This window comes from Rhamphochromis longiceps, linkage group LG7 (genome assembly GCF_057381845.1).
Source record: "Rhamphochromis longiceps isolate RC_006_pf linkage group LG7, R_longiceps_female_GT1.1, whole genome shotgun sequence".
Classification (NCBI taxonomy): Eukaryota; Metazoa; Chordata; class Actinopteri; order Cichliformes; family Cichlidae; genus Rhamphochromis; species Rhamphochromis longiceps.
The window spans coordinates 61,466,344-61,484,429 of record NC_140563.1 but is presented as its reverse complement, the minus strand read 5'-3'; the positions used below and the strand labels follow the sequence as shown (position 1 = coordinate 61,484,429).

General features: G+C 36.8%; 1 protein-coding gene across 2 annotated transcripts in view; it reads right to left on the bottom strand.

Moving 5' to 3' along the window:
• Positions 1-18,086, bottom strand: part of nlrc5 (NLR family, CARD domain containing 5) — a 38,536-nt gene that overhangs the window by 5,211 nt on the left and 15,239 nt on the right. The window contains exons 14-49 of one of the 2 annotated variants that reach the window (XM_085414693.1): positions 16,386-16,469; positions 16,205-16,288; positions 16,002-16,085; positions 15,818-15,907; positions 15,496-15,546; positions 15,383-15,412; positions 14,913-14,996; positions 14,586-14,669; positions 14,381-14,470; positions 14,160-14,240; positions 13,831-13,914; positions 13,110-13,193; positions 12,608-12,697; positions 11,665-11,712; positions 11,530-11,559; positions 11,353-11,436; positions 11,175-11,258; positions 10,079-10,168; positions 9,857-9,916; positions 9,332-9,415; positions 9,111-9,194; positions 8,618-8,707; positions 8,436-8,501; positions 7,004-7,087; positions 6,360-6,437; positions 6,120-6,206; positions 5,930-5,983; positions 5,718-5,765; positions 5,361-5,444; positions 5,181-5,264; positions 5,021-5,104; positions 1,356-1,430; positions 1,131-1,208; positions 932-1,015; positions 349-438; positions 149-232 (exon numbers count right to left, since the gene is read on the bottom strand). In XM_085414693.1, the coding sequence (XP_085270819.1) occupies positions 149-232; positions 349-438; positions 932-1,015; positions 1,131-1,208; positions 1,356-1,430; positions 5,021-5,104; positions 5,181-5,264; positions 5,361-5,444; positions 5,718-5,765; positions 5,930-5,983; positions 6,120-6,206; positions 6,360-6,437; positions 7,004-7,087; positions 8,436-8,501; positions 8,618-8,707; positions 9,111-9,194; positions 9,332-9,415; positions 9,857-9,916; positions 10,079-10,168; positions 11,175-11,258; positions 11,353-11,436; positions 11,530-11,559; positions 11,665-11,712; positions 12,608-12,697; positions 13,110-13,193; positions 13,831-13,914; positions 14,160-14,240; positions 14,381-14,470; positions 14,586-14,669; positions 14,913-14,996; positions 15,383-15,412; positions 15,496-15,546; positions 15,818-15,907; positions 16,002-16,085; positions 16,205-16,288; positions 16,386-16,469 (2,754 nt within the window). The remainder of the gene's footprint in view (positions 1-148; positions 233-348; positions 439-931; positions 1,016-1,130; positions 1,209-1,355; positions 1,431-5,020; positions 5,105-5,180; positions 5,265-5,360; positions 5,445-5,717; positions 5,766-5,929; positions 5,984-6,119; positions 6,207-6,359; positions 6,438-7,003; positions 7,088-8,435; positions 8,502-8,617; positions 8,708-9,110; positions 9,195-9,331; positions 9,416-9,856; positions 9,917-10,078; positions 10,169-11,174; positions 11,259-11,352; positions 11,437-11,529; positions 11,560-11,664; positions 11,713-12,607; positions 12,698-13,109; positions 13,194-13,830; positions 13,915-14,159; positions 14,241-14,380; positions 14,471-14,585; positions 14,670-14,912; positions 14,997-15,382; positions 15,413-15,495; positions 15,547-15,817; positions 15,908-16,001; positions 16,086-16,204; positions 16,289-16,385; positions 16,470-18,086) is intronic. The other variant, XM_085414692.1, reaches the window with a different exon arrangement.

Below are 18,086 nucleotides of genomic sequence, written 5' to 3'. Positions count from 1 at the left end.
TATTTTAAAGCATTAATAAAAATATTACTATTTCTCTTGGGGTGAAGGTGAACATATCCTGGAGAAAACATGTTGGAAATGCAGCTAAAGGGTTTTGGAGATCAGTAAAATACAAACTTTCTATGTTTTCCACCCCCTGTGTACATACTTTATCTTCCTGAGCTCTTTCCAGTTCGGAATGAGCCTGTTCAGCTCTTCTATTCCTCTGCAAGCCATCCTCCAGCCCCCCAACCTGAGAAAGAGCAAATCCAACATTCTCAAAGCCAAGCTTCTTCTTTTTTTAATGACAGACTGACAGAAGGTGAATGGTAATGTCCAGTGAGCGCTAGGTATGAATGAAAGACTCACTCTATCTGCTCTAAATGTGCGTGTCCCTTCGTGGCAGCCAGGAGATCCAGAACGCTGAGATTGTCCATTGCTGTGACAATCTCATTCAGCCTGGTACACACACACAAAATGTATTAGTTATGTTAGGTAGATGTGTATTTTGATGAGGATTTATAGCCATGGGAATATGATCTGTATGTTAGAAATGCATAAAAGGCTTTGACATATGCTGACCAGGCACCTTGCCAGCTACATTTTACAGCTTAGCGCTATGAGAGAACTGGGAACGATAAGGGACAAATTTGTCCCTGCGGTGGGGGGATTAGTAGGATCAGATCCTACTAATTAATTACGAGGTTCATAAGAGCCTGATGACATGCTGGTATGACAAACAGCACCAACATTGGCCAACAAAAAGCATCATGTGCATTATAGTGTAAATGCAGAGTGAAGTGCACTGTGGTGAAAACAGCAAAGATGTCTGCCTGGAAGAGTTTTGATCTCTGTTCAATAAATCCTGAAGACTATGTGGTAAAGAACAAACCAAGATTTACGTTAGCTCTTGGATTCTGACTACTGCAAAGAAACAGAGAGTGTTTCTTACCTGAGACGGCGAATAGAGTTGATATGTTTTAGAGCTCGTGCCAGACACATCCTGCTCTCCTCATTCAGTGCCACAGAATCCAAACTTAGGGTGCACAGAAAACACAGAAAAAAACTGACATTTTTTAACAGCTTCTTTATTTTATCCAACAGAAAAAACAAGCTGTATTGTTGTATCTGTGTGTGTGTGCATGCCTTACCAAAGGTCTTCAAGAATAACACACTGTCCCAGTGCTTCAATGAGCTGCAGTCCTCCAGGCAAAACACAGTGGGAAAGACTACAGCAGAAAAGTTCCATTGTGAACAAATGTTTATTCACTGTGTGTAACATTTTACAGCAGCCTAAATATAAGTTCATATTCTAGACATTATTTTTCACACAGTCATGTACATCCACACTCATCTTATATATCATAAATGCTTACTTAAGTGATCGTAGACAGGGCAGAAACCTGGTCATATTCTGAGCTGCCGTCTCACTAATCTGATGACCCGACAGACTGGAAGAAACAGAGGATGGTTAGAGCCCCCCAGTGCTCGGTGTAACACATTCTGAAGTAACTCTTACTGTAATCACATTACATTTTTCAGTAATATATTACTACTATATTACTAAATTTAGTATTACATTACATTTACTTATGTTGCTACTTGCATTACAAAGGCTCAATAGGCCAGACAGACAAAAAGGAAAAAAACAAAAAACATCTAACAAGCCTTTATTTTTCTTGTGTTTGTGCTACAATCAGCTGGTAGACGATCACTTTTTGGCACAACACCTGGAGCTAAGGGGGCAAAACAATCGCATGAGTGCTGCTGTTTGACTGAGGAAGAATAAAGTAGTCGTGGTAAGCCAATCACATGACCACTTAAAGATGACAAAGCAACAAGGTGATATATACCAGTTTTTAAATTGTGTTGATGGGCCACGTAAAACCAGAGTCATGATAAACAATATATACGCCTGTTTTTTCCTCAATAGTTTCGTCACGTTTACTGTCTAAGGACAGCGCAGCGAGCACTCTCTGCTTATGAGCAAAAAAATTAAAACAAAAAACAGCCTGTTCGTGTTGGTGGAAAAATGTACCATGTTGACCGATCAAAAAATGATATGGCAACATGACATGTGGTTGTTTAGGAAGAGGGGGAAGTTTTAGGAGTGACGGCGAGAGGGAGAGAGAGAGAGAGAGACAGCAGAAAAAGAGAGAGAGCGAGTTTTGAGATGTGAGAAATTTGCGACGTTTAGCATGTTTGGAGCGTCTAGTTCATGTGTTGTCTTGTGTAGTTAGTGTAGTGGTGTGGATAGTTTTGTGTTGTGTGTCAGAACAATGAGGTGACTGCTGAATGAAAACAGGAGGAGTGATACACCTGCTGCTGTCAGACCTGCAGGTATCAGGCTGTGATGTTCTCCTTCATAGTGGACAGAAATATTTGGAGTGGCACAAATAATTTGTGTGACATCTTATTGAATGCAGAACAGCTGATTGTTCTGTAAATAGTTTGAAATGGTTATTAAAAAAAGGGTAAAATGTAAATGGCTGCAAATAACTTTGTTGTTTGCAAAACTTTAGGATAGGATTTTAAGATTGACAATTTATTTTTGCATTTAAAGTTATGAAATATGTTTCATTAAACATGTTTGTGGTTGTTACAGTAAAAAATATCACTTTTTCTACTCTGATTTGATGTTTTTTGTTTGATTTTAGCTCAATTGTGTTAACACAGTATGTCAAAATGAAAACATAACTGTAAATTCAGACACGTGAGGTTGTGCTGAAAAGGATGATACCAAACAAGGCAAAGTAAATAGTTTTTAAAGGTGAAATGTAGAGGAAACATCAAAAGTAGTTAAAATGGCCAATTCTACCCTGGACCCCAGAGGGATAAACATTTTTTTAAAGTAACGCAATAGTTACTTTTCAAGTAGTTAATTACTTTTAGAATCTTGTAACTTAGTTACTAACTTTTTTGAAGAAGTAACTAGTAACTATAATTAATTACTTTTTCAAAGTAACTTGCCCAACACTGGTGACAATGCATTTAGATCATTATACAGAGTAACATGAAAGTAATGTAACGAATATTGTAACAAATCCTTCCTTTGGTGAGAAATTAAGTAATTTACTGCATCACTTTTAATTACTTTACATTACTTTGAGCAGTGAGCCTCTACATTGGATCCACCTGTCCACAGAAGATCATGAAAACAGTTCACCAGGGGGTGTGAAGGGAAAGGTGTTTATTTATCATACTGGGCCTTTATTCTGGGCCTCACCAACAGAGATGGGCAGTAACGCGTTACTTGTAACGCGTTACTGTAATCTGATTACTTTTTTCAAGTAACGAGTAAAGTAAGGGATTACTATTGCAAAAACGGTAATTAGATTACCGTTACTTTCCCGTAGGAACGCTGCATTACTGCGTTACTAAAACCGTGATTTTTTGCGAGAATGTCTCATGACAGTGACGTAAGCGAGTGCGACCTTTGTGAAAACAGCTGTGTGCAGATCAACAATGGATCACATATCGATTGTGGGAGAGAGTATGAGCGTGCAGCATTTAAAGCGTGGAAGTACTGACCTTACTTTGAGTTTGATTCCATAAAAAGTGACAAAAACATTAGTGTCCGCTGTGCGTGGGAAGAAAACTTATTTTTACAGCGAAAAAAACCCCTAAACTTCCAAGCAAGCACCGAGTGCGCTACGACGTAATGGGAAACTCACAGAGAAACTCGCGGATTCTTCAACTGACCACGACACACCTGCACCAGGGCAAACCTCCGCCTGCCCCACTCCTGCTTTACAGGTGAAAATAGAGCAACAGGACCGCTGAGTCTTTGACTTTATTTATTTTCTGCTGTGTTTTACTTGCATCTATTTGAAAGACTGCGTGTAAACACAAAAACTATTTTATTTTATGTGCTGGAATGTGCAGAAAATAGGTTTAAATGTTAAACTAATTTATTCAAGTCAGAGAATGTTGCATATAATTACATTTTTGCTTGATGCATAAAGTTAAAAGATTAAAACTGATAAAACAAGTTAAAAAAAGATACTTTTCCATTTGATTACATTTTGTATGATGGGTTATGCAGAAAAGGTAGAATTGGGCTGAAAGATCTATCGCTTTATCACCTCTTCAGGTTGTAAATCGTGTTTTTAAAAAGTAACTAAGTAACTAAGTAATTAATTACTTTTAAAAATAAGTAATCAGTAAAGTAACGGGATTACTTTTTGGGGGAAGTAATCAGCAATTAGTTACTGATTACTTTTTTCAAGTAACTTGACCAACACTGCTCACCAAGAATGGCTTATATATTTGGGTTTTTTATGAGCCTGTCACTTCTTCCTCCACGTCTTCACTACACTTGTTAAATACATATACCAAGTTTCTGACTAAAAGCTCGTTGGGAACTACTGTATTGGTGAAAAATACTGTTTTATGCCTTTGAAACTGTGCTAGCTTTGACATTTATCAACTAAATGAGAACAAATTATGCTCCAGGCTGCTAGTAATGAAAATAGTTCTTTGCCAAGTTTTATGTGTAGGCACAGCACTGGTTCAACTTGAGTGTCTTTTCTGCGTTTGAACAATCCATGAGTCAGTGTTAAATGGCTGAATAAAAAACACTCCTACAAAAACGTTCAGGTACAAGAAAATCTGGTTTGCTGGAAACATATTACAAAGAAATAAAGGGTGGCTCATTACTTTTGCACAGCACTATAGGTAGCGCTGTGGAGCAGTCATTAGCAGTAGTGATGGTGACCGAACAAAGGGAAACAGAGGAAAGTGTTATAATTCCTCCTTAAATTGGGAACATTATAAAATCCTAACAGCAGTTATGACAATCTGAGATATGGCCACCTTTTCAAGGTTTTGGAATCATGCAATCCACAGCTGCTTTTTTATATTATTATCATTATTATTTTTATGAATGCTCTAATTTCCCAGATATCCTGAATGGAGCATTGGCCATGTAGGTATTTGTAATGTCCAGTGGAAGAGTGTTGCTAAATGAATGAATCAATAGGGGAATTGAAAATTAATGTTCTAAAAATGCTTCGGACAAGTTCTAAAATGTGTTGCTCACTTTAAGTGCTGAATTGTGTTAGGCTGCAGGAAGACCTGTGACAATGTCTCGAGCACAGTCACATCACTCTCTTTGGAAGCAATATTGTGGATGACAGAGAAAATAGTTGTTATAGGAGATCTTTAAAAGTCAGGTTGGTCAAATTTGAAAAGGTTCTGACCTGAGTGAAGTGAGATTGGGCAACCGGGGAAGAACAGAACAGAGAAACTCAGCTCCCTCTACACCGAGGCTGTTGTGGGAAAACCTGAATGGGAACAAACATTTTTTTTTTTACTAATTTATTTCCCTTGAGTACTACAGAGCACATGCCAATGTTAAATACTGAAATGTGACTACTTACTCCAGTTCTGTCAGAAATGGACAACTGAGGATGACGCTCTCTATGGCTGCAAGCTGATACACATTTACTGCACAGTCCACAAGGCTAAAGCAGAGAGATAAGAGGAATTAGTTTTTCCTTTATACTGTCTTTACTTTCAAAGGAATTCAGCCAGAGTGTGGTGTAAATTAATACAATTTACTAGAAAAAAAGAACAACCTTTACAACAGTGGGCTTTTTCTTTTTTCCTGCAAGGAAAGCTAAATATATAGCATATACACTGAGTAATATAGCAGTGCGTGGAGGCTGTAATCAAAGTGTGCATTCCTTGCAGGTATCATGAAAATGTAAAATATAATGTATAAAATAAAAAAGCACCCAATTTTCTTTATGGCACTCGATTGAGCTGCATTTCCAGAGAGATCACTGCAAACAAACAAGCAAAAGACACAAATCAAAAATCGGAATCATTTGATTTCTAGAAACATTAAATTCAAAATAACTGTTATTTTATATTTACACTTTAATCAATAAACTCCCGAAGAGTACAGCTGCTGTCTATATAACAATCATTAAACAATAATCATTACCTATCTGTCGTCAGTCCAATGGAACTGGTCAGGTGGAGTGTGTTTTGATGAATCCTGGAAAATGAATATAGTTCACAGCTTTGACACACATACTGTATCTTTATTTGGGGAATGTTACAATATGTTTGATTTGTTTAAAAGGAGCATTTCCTGACATCTGTGTTCATTTGCATCTATATGCATATCTTACCTGACAGTTTGAATATTGCTATTGAGTTGCAAACAGTGGAGCATTAATCCAACCGCTTTCTCAGCGCTGATCCAACGCTCCTCAATACTGAGTAGAAAAGCACGTGTAATACACTCATTATAATTCAATGCTTTAACAGCCGTTCACTGAACAGCCATGACTGATTTGGATAAGTTGTAGTTTGAAAAAAGCCTGAAAACATTGACAGAAGAGATAATAGTAAAGATTCTTTTGTCTCACCTGAAAACACATCCACTTTGACTGAAGCTCAGCAGCTGTAGGAAATGTTCAGTCTGCTCCAGTAAGCTGTGGTTTAATCTGCAGATGAACCACAGACATATCACTATGTACTTTCTGATCATGGTTAGATAATGGAGGCCAGAAAGGAAGGTTAAACCCTGAATACCCTGAGACTCTTAGCATAAAGAGACTTTTAATAAATAATAGATGCATTTCTAATCAGTTCCTTGCTGTCTTAATGCATGCTCAATCATCCTGGTAAGAAAATCCCAAAAAGGTTCATCTTAGCGTTTTAAGTGGGAGAAACGTTTCGTCACTCATCCAAGTGACTTCTTCAATCTTAGCTGACTGCAGGTTTTTCCAACCTTATAAACAGTACATTTGCACAATATCTGAAACTAGCACCACTGAATGAGCAATGGGCTGTGAGGTCAGTGACTTGATCATTAATCAGGCAATTTCTTGCTGGTAGTTTCAAATCTAAAATGTTAACAAAGAAATATGGCCTTGTTGTGATCTTTCCATATTTTACAAGAAGTCAGTTTATGAACCAGTTTTATTAAGTGTAATAACTAATTAAAAAGAGGCCATTGTTTTTATCTGATGAAACCCAAAAATTTGTCTTAAGATTGAGGGATACTTACTCCACTTTGGCCAGATGGGGACAACTGGACACAATCTCTGCTAATCGGATCAGATGTTCATGCTTCAAACTACCTTCCCTGATTCTGATGGAGAAATAAAGCAGAGAAGGCAAAAAAAAAGCATAAAGAAATTTAGATTTTTGCAAAGTTAGTGCCAAATCCAAAATGTACTAAAATCTTTAAAAGGCCTTAACCTCTACTAAGCCCCCAAATTACATTGTAATAGTATTATATACTGGACGTTTATTGAGAGCTGGAGGACGCTGAACCCTTGTTACTGTGAGTGCTAGAGTTAAGGAAGGTACTTTCAGAGCTGCTAAAATCGATCAGACACCAGAAACTAATTATGTCTTCGAATATTTACAACCACATTCTAAGGTTCACTGCTATGCTCAGCTCTACTTCTGACATGCAAAGTCAGTTCCTTGTCGCCCACAGTGTGCAAGCTGGATTTAGAAGTTTTCAGCCGTTCATCTTTGCTGATGCAGTCAGTCAGTTTACCGACTCAGTGCATGAACCTTCAGATGTAGAGAGAGTTCACATATCTGTGCATACCGGTGAGATGTTTCCTGTGCTGCTCACGCAGGAAAAATTACAAAGCCAAAGGAGAGAGAGTCTGTTTTTTTTTTCACAATGACACTTTGTTACTTTGAATACATCAGCTGTTGACTTATACAATCAGACCACATGTAAGTTTCCTTTTGTTCTTTTCTGTCTGCACACTAGTGCTGCATGGAGCTCTGCACGTCTGCATTAGTTCACGCCTCCTCTCAACATTTTAACACTCTTCAAATTTCCTGTCTACGTTGCCCTAAGTGGTGACTTTCACCACTTAGGGCTATTGTGCTTTAGCACTAAACTTTAGTGCTAAAGTTTCATGAGTGTTAATGAGTTCATCAGCTCATTTTTTTTTTTTTACTTTATCTGAAATGAAAATGTTTAAAATTTTTACTGGTTTCTTTTTTGCTGTATACAGCAAAAAACCAGTAGGTGTGAATTCTGTGTTTTTACTCGAGTCACTGTGCTCACCTCATCAAAGTGACTCAGTGGTTGTAGCTCAGGTGGCAGAGCAGGTCAGCCACTAATCAGAAGGTCGGTGGTTCGATCCCAGGCTGCTTCCTGGCTGCATGCCAAATATCCTTGGGCAAGATACTAACCCCATGTTTGCCTACTGGTGGTGGTCAGAGGGCCCGGTGGCGCCTGTGTCCGGCAGCCTCGCCTCTGTCAGTGCGCCCCAGGGCAGCTGTGGCTACGATGTAGCTTGCTATCGCCAGTGTGTGAATGTGTGGGTGAATGACTGAATGTAGTGTAAAGCGCTTTGGGGTCCTATGGACTAGAAAAGTGCTATACAAATGCAGGCCATTTACCATTTAATACGGGCACCGTTTCAGGATCAGAGTCAGTGTTTTGAAATTTTGGATGGAACTCCTACCTCAGAGTTTTTTCCCGAGTTTCATTTTGTCTGAACCAGATGAGGCATCGCTCTTCTTCTCCTAAGCTACCAGCAGACATCAGAAAGTAGAGTCCATGGACAAAGAGAGAGACATGGACAAATATTTCATTATAGATTACTTAGAAGAATTCCATTAACTTCTTTCCTTTGTGCAGACTTACCTCACTTCCACACCAGAGACATTAGCACAGGTACACAATGTGCTGGCCACAGCCAGCAGCCCCTGCTGGGTCAGTCTGTTGTTAGTGAGACTGCACATGAAGATTCAGAAAAGAATTAGTCTATATTTTACTCATTAACTACAATACACATCATTTCTAAATATTGTAGCTTCATACTCTCAGTCTACCTGAGGTTTAATTTATTATATATTCAGCAGACAATATATTAGGTACACCTAGCCATGTTCAGAATCACTTAAATCACCTTTTTTATTAACCCATTCAGATGTTCACTTTGAACTGCATTAGGGCATCTTCACCTTATATACATGCCTAAATACATGTTGCTGTCATGTCACTGACTGATTAGATATTTGTGTCAACAAGCATTTAAACAGGTTAACTAATAAAGTCGGTGGTGCGTGTACATTTAAGTATTTTTTACTCTTCTGCTCTATATTTAATATAGAACTTAATATGTTTAAAGTCTTACTTGACATAGGTGCTGATTTTTAGCCTTGGTAGGGAATGCACAAAAGAGCCCACGTCTTCATCTTCCAGCTGGTTACTTGACAAACTGTGATGAAAGAAAAGCAGAGCTGAGCATCCTTACTGGATAAAAGCTCAGGAAGAAAACACTGGACTATCCATGGCTCCATGGGTGTGTGGTTATGATTCTAAGATTGTGTGTCTAAATGTTTGTGTGGCTCATACTCAAGATCTGAAAGCTGGGGACCCTGCTGCAGGATCTCAAGAAGTTTCTTCAAGTGGTCACCCTTCAGGCAAAAATGAGTTAACCTGTGTTACACACAATCAGGGAGACAAAAAAAAACATAGCACATGAAGTTGATTAATTACTAGTTATAGTAATTATTGTAAGATGCCCTCTTTTACCTGAACTTTCTAATTCTGCGGTGATTAAACTGGCAGATTGTAAAATACAGGACACCCAATGTGCTTCACACTATATAATATTGTCTTTTTCAATGAGTACCATAAAATCTTTAATTAAACTGCGCATTTCTACAGTTCTATGTATAAAACAGAAAATGACAACATATATTTTCAGTCAAATTCTAAAATAAACACAGCTTGAAATGCAGTTTAAAATGAGCAGCTAAAACTGCTATAGTGCATGAGCCGTGAATACTTGGGTAAGTGACAAAGTGAGCGGTCTGAAAACACCTACAAATGTTGTTAAGTCATCAGTAAGCAGTGAAAATGTTGCGGATCACAGACCTGCAGCTCACTTGTTCCACTTTCACTGTATCAAAATTGATGAAGGAGTCACCCCGAAGGCTAAAGAAGAGATCAAAGCAGCAATTAACCAAAACAGGTCAGTTAGAGAATTAAAGTAATTGCAGCTACAACTAAAAAGTGTGGTAGGGAAAGGAGCATCACATGAACACTCAAATATGGCATGGTGTGTTGTGATGAGTGCCACAAAAGTATTCACTGTACCTGAGCTCAACCGACGTCACTCGCTGACTGTGATTCAAACAGCTGACCAGCTCGAGTGCATCGGTTGCAGATGTGATGCTCTGTCTGACACTATTAGGAATACAGAATGAATATAGTATATTTCATTTGATGAGGTTCTTAGTATCTTACACAGTCTGAAAATAATTTCCAAACATAGTTCATAGAATAGCCACAATTTGCTTTGCCAGATTTAGCCATACAGGCTAAACTTCATCTGTAGTCTCTGGTAGGTTGATAGCGTTAATGAATAATAAAGACACCAAATGCACAAAGGCAAAATATGTAAGTGACAGAAGCATATATATGGTAAAAGAAAAACATACTGATATTATGTATTAAACATCAAAGTTTTTAATTTATAAATATCTGCAAATCTATTTTTTTGTTCTTAAAGTCATTAAATTTTAAATACTTCAGTATAAAAATAAAGACAAAAATGAATCAATATAAATAATTCATCTATAGACTGAATAAAAAGGACCAAGAATTACACCTAAAGGCATTTCAAAGTTATTGTTAACTATTTGCAGGGTTTAATTATACATTTTCATTGATGTTGTTGATGTTTTTTATCTGTAAGAGGATTTTCTCCAGTTAACTACAAGGTAATTACATAATGTCACAAACTATATATAATAAAATTAAATGAATATGTCTAGAGAAAAATTATACACTTCTAATATCACACTTCCAATTAGAGTCGACAGCATAAAGTGAAATTACAACAGAATTTCTGCAAATCTCCTTGCAGTGTAGATGAGATTGCAACGTTCTGCAATCTCCTATAACAATAGTGATCTTCCATAATTTTTTTGTTTTATGGACCTAACATATACCCTGTGATAGGAATAGCATAGATACCCATTAGTTAAAAATAACTACACTTAAAATCACCTTCCAAATATTCAAATTTTGTGCTCAGTAATCTCAGTAGGGTGTCCTTTAAAAAGTACTCAGCAGCTTTTTTCCATATCTTCACATCTTTTCCCTACTGCACATCCGCATAATCTGACTGTCTATTGCAGGTTGTAATCCAGTGTTATTATTAATACTTGCATTAGTGTGTATGCCTTACTTGAGTCTCTGCAGTGACGTCATCTCTGGCAACACTTTGAGAAGATTCTTGATGGCTTTGTCGGTAAGTGAACACTGAGATAACCTGACAGAACACATTAGTGCATGAACATGAACGTGTTCAGTCACTACTTTAAATACTGTTGAATAATTTGCAGATATACAATAATAAAGCTTACTCTAACTCCCAATGGAAGCGACTCTGGACCAATTTTCTACATACTTTGGTTATATCAGATGGTAGGATGCTGCTGTCCTTTACTCTAGAAAGAAAAATAAAAGGGGATCATTCTTTTGTATTCATAGTCAGAGGTCAGATTTGTACTTTTCTGCATGTCTTTATTTGCTCACTGTACCGGAACATCTTCAGCTGCTGCTTGTCATCACTGACATAGAAATACAGTAGAGAGTTAGATTATTAAACAGAAAAACTAAACGGAGACAACAAGAATCAGACTGTGTGAACGTTTGCATAGATGCAGGTCTTCTACCTTTCATCTGGGCAGAACTTTAGATTGACTTCCTCTTCGCCTCCGCCACTGTAAAACCAACAGAGCACAACAGCCAATTATAATTAACCTGACTGATTACTGTAAAACTATATGACCAGTGTTGGGCAAGTTACTTTGAAAAAGTAATTAGTTATAGTTACTAGTTACTTCTTCAACAAAGTAACCGAGTTAGTAACTGAGTCACAATATTATAAAAGCAACTAATTACGAGGAAAAGTAACAATTGCGTTACTTTAAAAAAATGTTTAAATATGTATAAGAATCCCCTCTTAATGGAACTTACTAAAATACAAACATATAAATAGCTAAACATACTTGAAAATACTAAAATATATATTCAGCTGTTTGTTATAAAACTGAAAATATAATTGAAATAAATGGGCAGTTAACAGAAGGAACTAATAAGAAACATTGTACACTAATCTAAACTATTCAAATGTTACTTTATGAAAATATGAAATAAAACACCAATCAGATAAACTCTAGATAGAACAATACAACACACTATGACTACCATGACTACCTTACTCTTCCTCAGCCAATCAGCAGCACTCGTGCGATTGTTTCGCACCCCTAGCCCCCGGTAAGATGACATAAGCGTCAACCATCTGTGTGTTTAAAAATAGTAACACACCCACACCGCTTTTTTTTCTTAGTAATGGTAACAGTGTTTTAACGATAGTAAAAGTAATTCGTTAGATTATCTGTTACTGAAATAAGTAACAGCGTTAGTAACGCTGTTTATTTTAATGCAGTTATTCCCATCACTGTATATGACATGTAGTATTGTATGTAATTATGTATTTATAGTATTTTTCAAACAGATAGATTTTTTAAACCCAGACCGGGATAAGAGGCACAAACAGTTGGGTAAAGCAGCTCTTGGTATCATTAAATAGCTACAATGTAAAACAAAGATTACCTGATGTGAATTTCTGTTAAGGTGTTATACGAGCATAGAGCTGCAGCCAGCATTACCACCCCTTCCATGTTGATGTCATTTTTACTGGCACTGGAAAAAACAAAAGCAATTAGCACAAGGAAGTTGGTGTTGGCTGTTTGGAACCTGTTTGGTGAGAAAACAGCTTACCATTTGCCTACCTACTTTGTATATCTCAATGTAAAAAACAAAGAGTCATCTTTCTATTGAAATACTCGCAAATTACTAGAGAGGCAATAGAGGGAAATTCCACCACCAGGGTCACTTACAATATAGTTGTTGGTATCTTTAGCTATAAATATCTCAAGGAAAGCTTTAAAAGAGGTAGAATTATTAATTAATTATTAGTTATAATGATTGTGTGTGAGCATTGTGACAGACTAGCAGCCTGTCCAAATATCTACCCCCCTACAGACACCCTATGCCACCCTATGACAAGCTCCAGCCTCGGTCAGAGAGAATAAATGCATGCGTGTGAGCTTACTTAATTTCCTGGATTTTGCTAAGACGAGGCAGGAAATCCAACAACTTCTTCAGACCCTTGTTGCCTAAACAGTTACTGGACAAACTGAAAAGAAAGGTTAAAAATGCTTTACAACTCAGTGTTTGTACATTTATCAAGAGAACATGACAAAAATGAGTCAGTATATCAATATCAGTAGTGCACACACACCTGAAATGTGTAATGAGTGTGAACAGTGGTCTCTTTTTCCTCTAAATGTGATACATTTGTTGAGATCTTTCTATTAATACTACAAATTACAGTTATTTACAATATTTATATATAATTAAATATGCGTGTGTGACATGCATAATAAATTTGTTAAGCACTGTATAAGCTATCTAATGGTTACCTGTAAGCAAAAACCATGATGGTGCATCATTTAAGAGGTGGTTTAGGATGATGCTCAGTTTACTTCATAAACTGAGCATACACTGTCATTTTTAGAATAATGTCCAAGACATCAGTTTTTAACACAAATGTGTAGTAGAAAGTTTTTTTTGATTGCCCGACACACTTTGTAAATATCTTTCCTTTCTTTGCACCATTATCTTCGTAATTGTAGACACTTGTATTCATACGGCTCCCCCTGAAAACTTTCTAGGCTTTTTACACATAAATTTATTATCTACTAATTAGAAATGGTCCTATTTTTATTATCTGTCCATGGTGTGTGCACTTTCATGGTTCTTGCTCATCTTACTCCAGCATAGTGAGATCAGAAGAGGTTCCCAGACATCTCAACACACTTTCCAGATCAGCAGGATACAGATTGCAGAAGCTGAGGCTGAAAGACGCAAAAGCTGAATGATTATCATTAATACTGATGACATATCATTATTGGACAAAGGATACACCTGAACAACCCATTATAACAATTAAAACATTAAAACTTTTTGCTAGATAACTGATGGTCTGTTGGTTACCAGCTTAAAATGATCGCTTTACTCATTCTAAATGCTACCCTACTATTGTTCTGCAACATCAAATATATTGTTGTTGTAAGCTTGTGTTACAGAAGCATTAACATACCAGAGAGATTTGGATATTCCGCTTGCAGGTTTTTCCCTTCCCCTAGCAAACACAATAGACACCTTAACAGGAACCTGTAATCTGCAACATAAAGAAACATTCAGATACAGAGCAGAGATGACAGCAATAACTCTAACATAAATCTAATTTTGCATTTCCTGGTACAGTATGTCTAGAAGTTCCTGCAACTATGGTTGCTAAGATTAAATGCGTGTTTGTACCTGACATGAAGCTCCATCACAGGAGGATAATCAGACAGTAGAGCAGTCAGAACCACCAAACCCTCCACTGATGAGCAGCTGTCATTAATGCTGAGAAAAGATTGTAAAACATCAGCTAAATGCTGCTGGGTTTTATGTGCAGGTATAGCAAAGTGCACAGCAAGCACAACACAAAAAATTGATTTCTTTTAAAACCTAGTCTTACATGAGCTTGTCAGTAATGCTGAACTTTGGCAAAAACTCAGTCAGTGTCCTTAAAATGTCTTCATCCCACTGGCCTCCAGACAGACTAGAGTGCAAAGACATACAGTAAAACAGCCACACACATTGACAGGCCTTTGGCTAGCATTCATTTACCAATGTAATATGCACACAGTGTAGTTTGCAGATTGTTCAACTACTTTAGCAGAGGGAAAACAGTAAGTCAATAACTAGTGCATTGTTGCTATTCTATTCATTACTGATGTTGTCTGTGTCATCTGCTCTGAATAGGTTTTTCTAATTATGAAGGTGTGTACTTATGAAATCTTACTCTAGGACAGACAGCGCAGGGCATTGAGCCAAGGATTCAGCAAGTTTCTGCATCTCCGACTTGTTCCAATTCTGGTTCAGCAAGCTGGAGAAAAATGACACCATCATAATGCAAACGTCCATGATACAAAAAACCTCAAAAATACTAAACTGTGACATTTAGAGTCACATTTAAATCAACATCCATTGTGGACTTGCTACATGTATATCTTTGTACTACATTGTTGATGCTCAATAAACATTTAAAAAAAAAAAATTAAAACTAAAAAAATAAATCAACATCCACATAAACGTCCTTTCTAGTCACGATCTTTTGAAGCCAAAAAAAAAACAAACAAACAAAAGAAAACAGTAAAGGTGAATGCACATTTGGCTGACACCCATTTAAAGGTGCAAAGTTCATCAAGGAAACTGGCAAATCTCTGTGGTAAGGCAGTTACGGTAAACTGACTTGTTTGTTTCATATCTTACCTGATTGTTGATTCAAGTATAGATTTATGGCTGTAGAGCGGAAAATATAAATATATCAGAATTTTACTATGTTCATTTTATTGCTTTATTTAGTTTATAAGCATAAAAGTCACCTGTTCATATCTGACTTTTGGAAGAAAGTTACTGTCAAGTCTTTGATCCCCCTGCAAAGAAAAAGAACCTGGACTGGAGTACACGTTTATGACACACTTATGTTTACCTGGTCTTGTCATTATAACTTCATCAATAGCAATCAGCTACTTTGAATTTCAGGAATCTCAAATCTCTATGACTGAGAAAATATTAATAGTGCAGTGAGCATTACTGACAAAAGCGAGTTAAAATGTGTGTAATTTTTATTTCTTTTAAACAACAATCCGTGTGCCATAACTGTGCCTTAACCGCCACTTCGTGTGCATGTGTGTGTGGTCTTACTCTGCATGAACATGTTGGATGTTCAAACATGAAGACATCGTTTTAATAAGACAGTCGACTGCATTCAGGGTTGTGCTGTTTCGTCCCAGCCTACAAAGAAGCACACACACATATGATCACCACACAAAGTCTTCTGCATTGTTAAGTACAGACGAGTCTTTGCATTAGAAATGTGAGAACTTACGCTACATTCGAAAGGTTTTGTAGTTTGGTAAAAATCTCTGCAATGCGACTGATTCCTTCATCCCTCAAATTGTTGTCACTTACGCTGAAAAAACCCCCCCAGAAGAAAAATGAGCAGAAACTTTAAGCTCAGCATTATTAAAAGCATCTGGATAATCGAGCAGTAAGCTAATCGTGCACTATATTGAACAACAGAAGATATACTTGATATCAGTGATGTGTGGACACTCCTGAAGACCAGAGGCCAAACTAGCTGCTCCAGTAGCAGTCAGGCTGGCACCAGAAAACCTTGTGAACACAAACACAAACAGGTAATTATTGTCGTTAAGGGACAATTACCTTTAATATATTTTTCGCAGGAATAAAGCAACGATATAAAACATACTCTAGTTTTCGCAGGGATGTGAATTTAGGCAAAACAGACGACAACTTCTCAGCAAACTTGTCCCCATATTTGCGGCTGTGAAAACTGTAAGGACACATAGTGAATTATTCATAAGGAAGCATCAGATTAGAAACTGCAAAAAGAAAAACAATCAGTTCAAAGCCTCAATTTAAAACAAACAAACTGCTTTTTACCAGCATCTCTATAGTTGATAGAATATTTCTTGATGCTGCTATGTTTTTAATTACAAATTATTATCTAAGCCGCCAGGTGGGAAATTCCAATGCTTAATCTTTTCTTGAATGTAGTATTTTAATTAAAGAGGATAAAACAGACTCGGATTCCCAGAATCATAATATGAGATGAGATCTATTTGTTTAAATGTCAGTGTGAATGTCTGAACATAACTAAATAAGGAGGCATTCAAATATATAAAAAATGGTAACTCTTTCTTAAAGAGGTGGTGACAGAGACAGATTTCTGTGACGCAGGGAATCAAACTAGATTCACAGACTACAAACTGAAAGCCAAAGTAAGGTTTATAGGAGCTTTGGAGTTGTAACCTGTAATCTCTTTTAACCCTGTATAATATTTGATACATGAGATTTTGAGACCTCTATATCATCAGCATGTTTCTAAAAAAAAATAAAAAATGAAACCTCATACATGGAAACTGTTATTTATTGATTTTTTTAATTGTCAGCATTTGTCCAATTTGTCAAATTAAAAGAAAATCAAATGTCTGGCATTAATCCATGCTTCAGGCTTTACGGTTAATAATTCACTCTATGTAATCCAGAATAAACTGGAACTAAATCCCCGTGACAGAGGTAATTTGATGGGATTGAACACCGGTTATATCACGTTTGCTTTACTTGTATAATTTGTACAGGGTTTGGGGGTTTACAGCAGTTTTCTGAATTATAATTTTCACATTTCTAAATCATATAATGACGGATAGTTTATTACATGTACCAACAGTATTGTTAGTGTTTTACGTGTGGATGATAACAACTTTTTTTTCACTCAATAGTCTTTTCATTGGCTGCCTTCCAGGTGGCTTTTCTTGCACATGCTTTCTCTCACACTGTATACTCTCTGGTGTTTGGAGCCCATCTGGTTCTATGTATGGGTGGTCTCTATTTGTCATGTCCAAAATGAAATAAGAAATATGTGCCGGTATTCTTTTTGTTTTCATATTTGTCAAGATCAAGAACCGGGTACTGGGTTTAGGATTAAGAGTTGGATGACTGCCCAAATAAAAAATCTAGTTTAATAGCTTACTTGTGCCTGGGTGAGATAAAGTATACACATGAAATAATTATGGTGTAACTATGTGAGAACTGTAGAGAACAGCTGATAAGTTCTGCTTGCACCCTTGACTGTTCACTAGTTCTAGTCTGCACAGGAGGATCGAACCACTGTCAGTAAAACAACATTTTCTGCTCACCACAGCTGTAAATATCTATTTCAGGTACCTTCTGCATCTTGTCAACAAGATATTTTCTGTGTATAGAGTTCCTACGCTGCTGTTCTGAACATACTTATAGACTGCTGTGTACAGTCACATTTTTCCTCATTCTAATTTTCCAAGTTATCATTACAGTTTATGACTTGTATACTTATATACTGGTTCTCTTTATAACCACAAGCAGATGTACTGGTGTTCGTAATAAAATTGAGGTTTCGGTTTGTTTTACA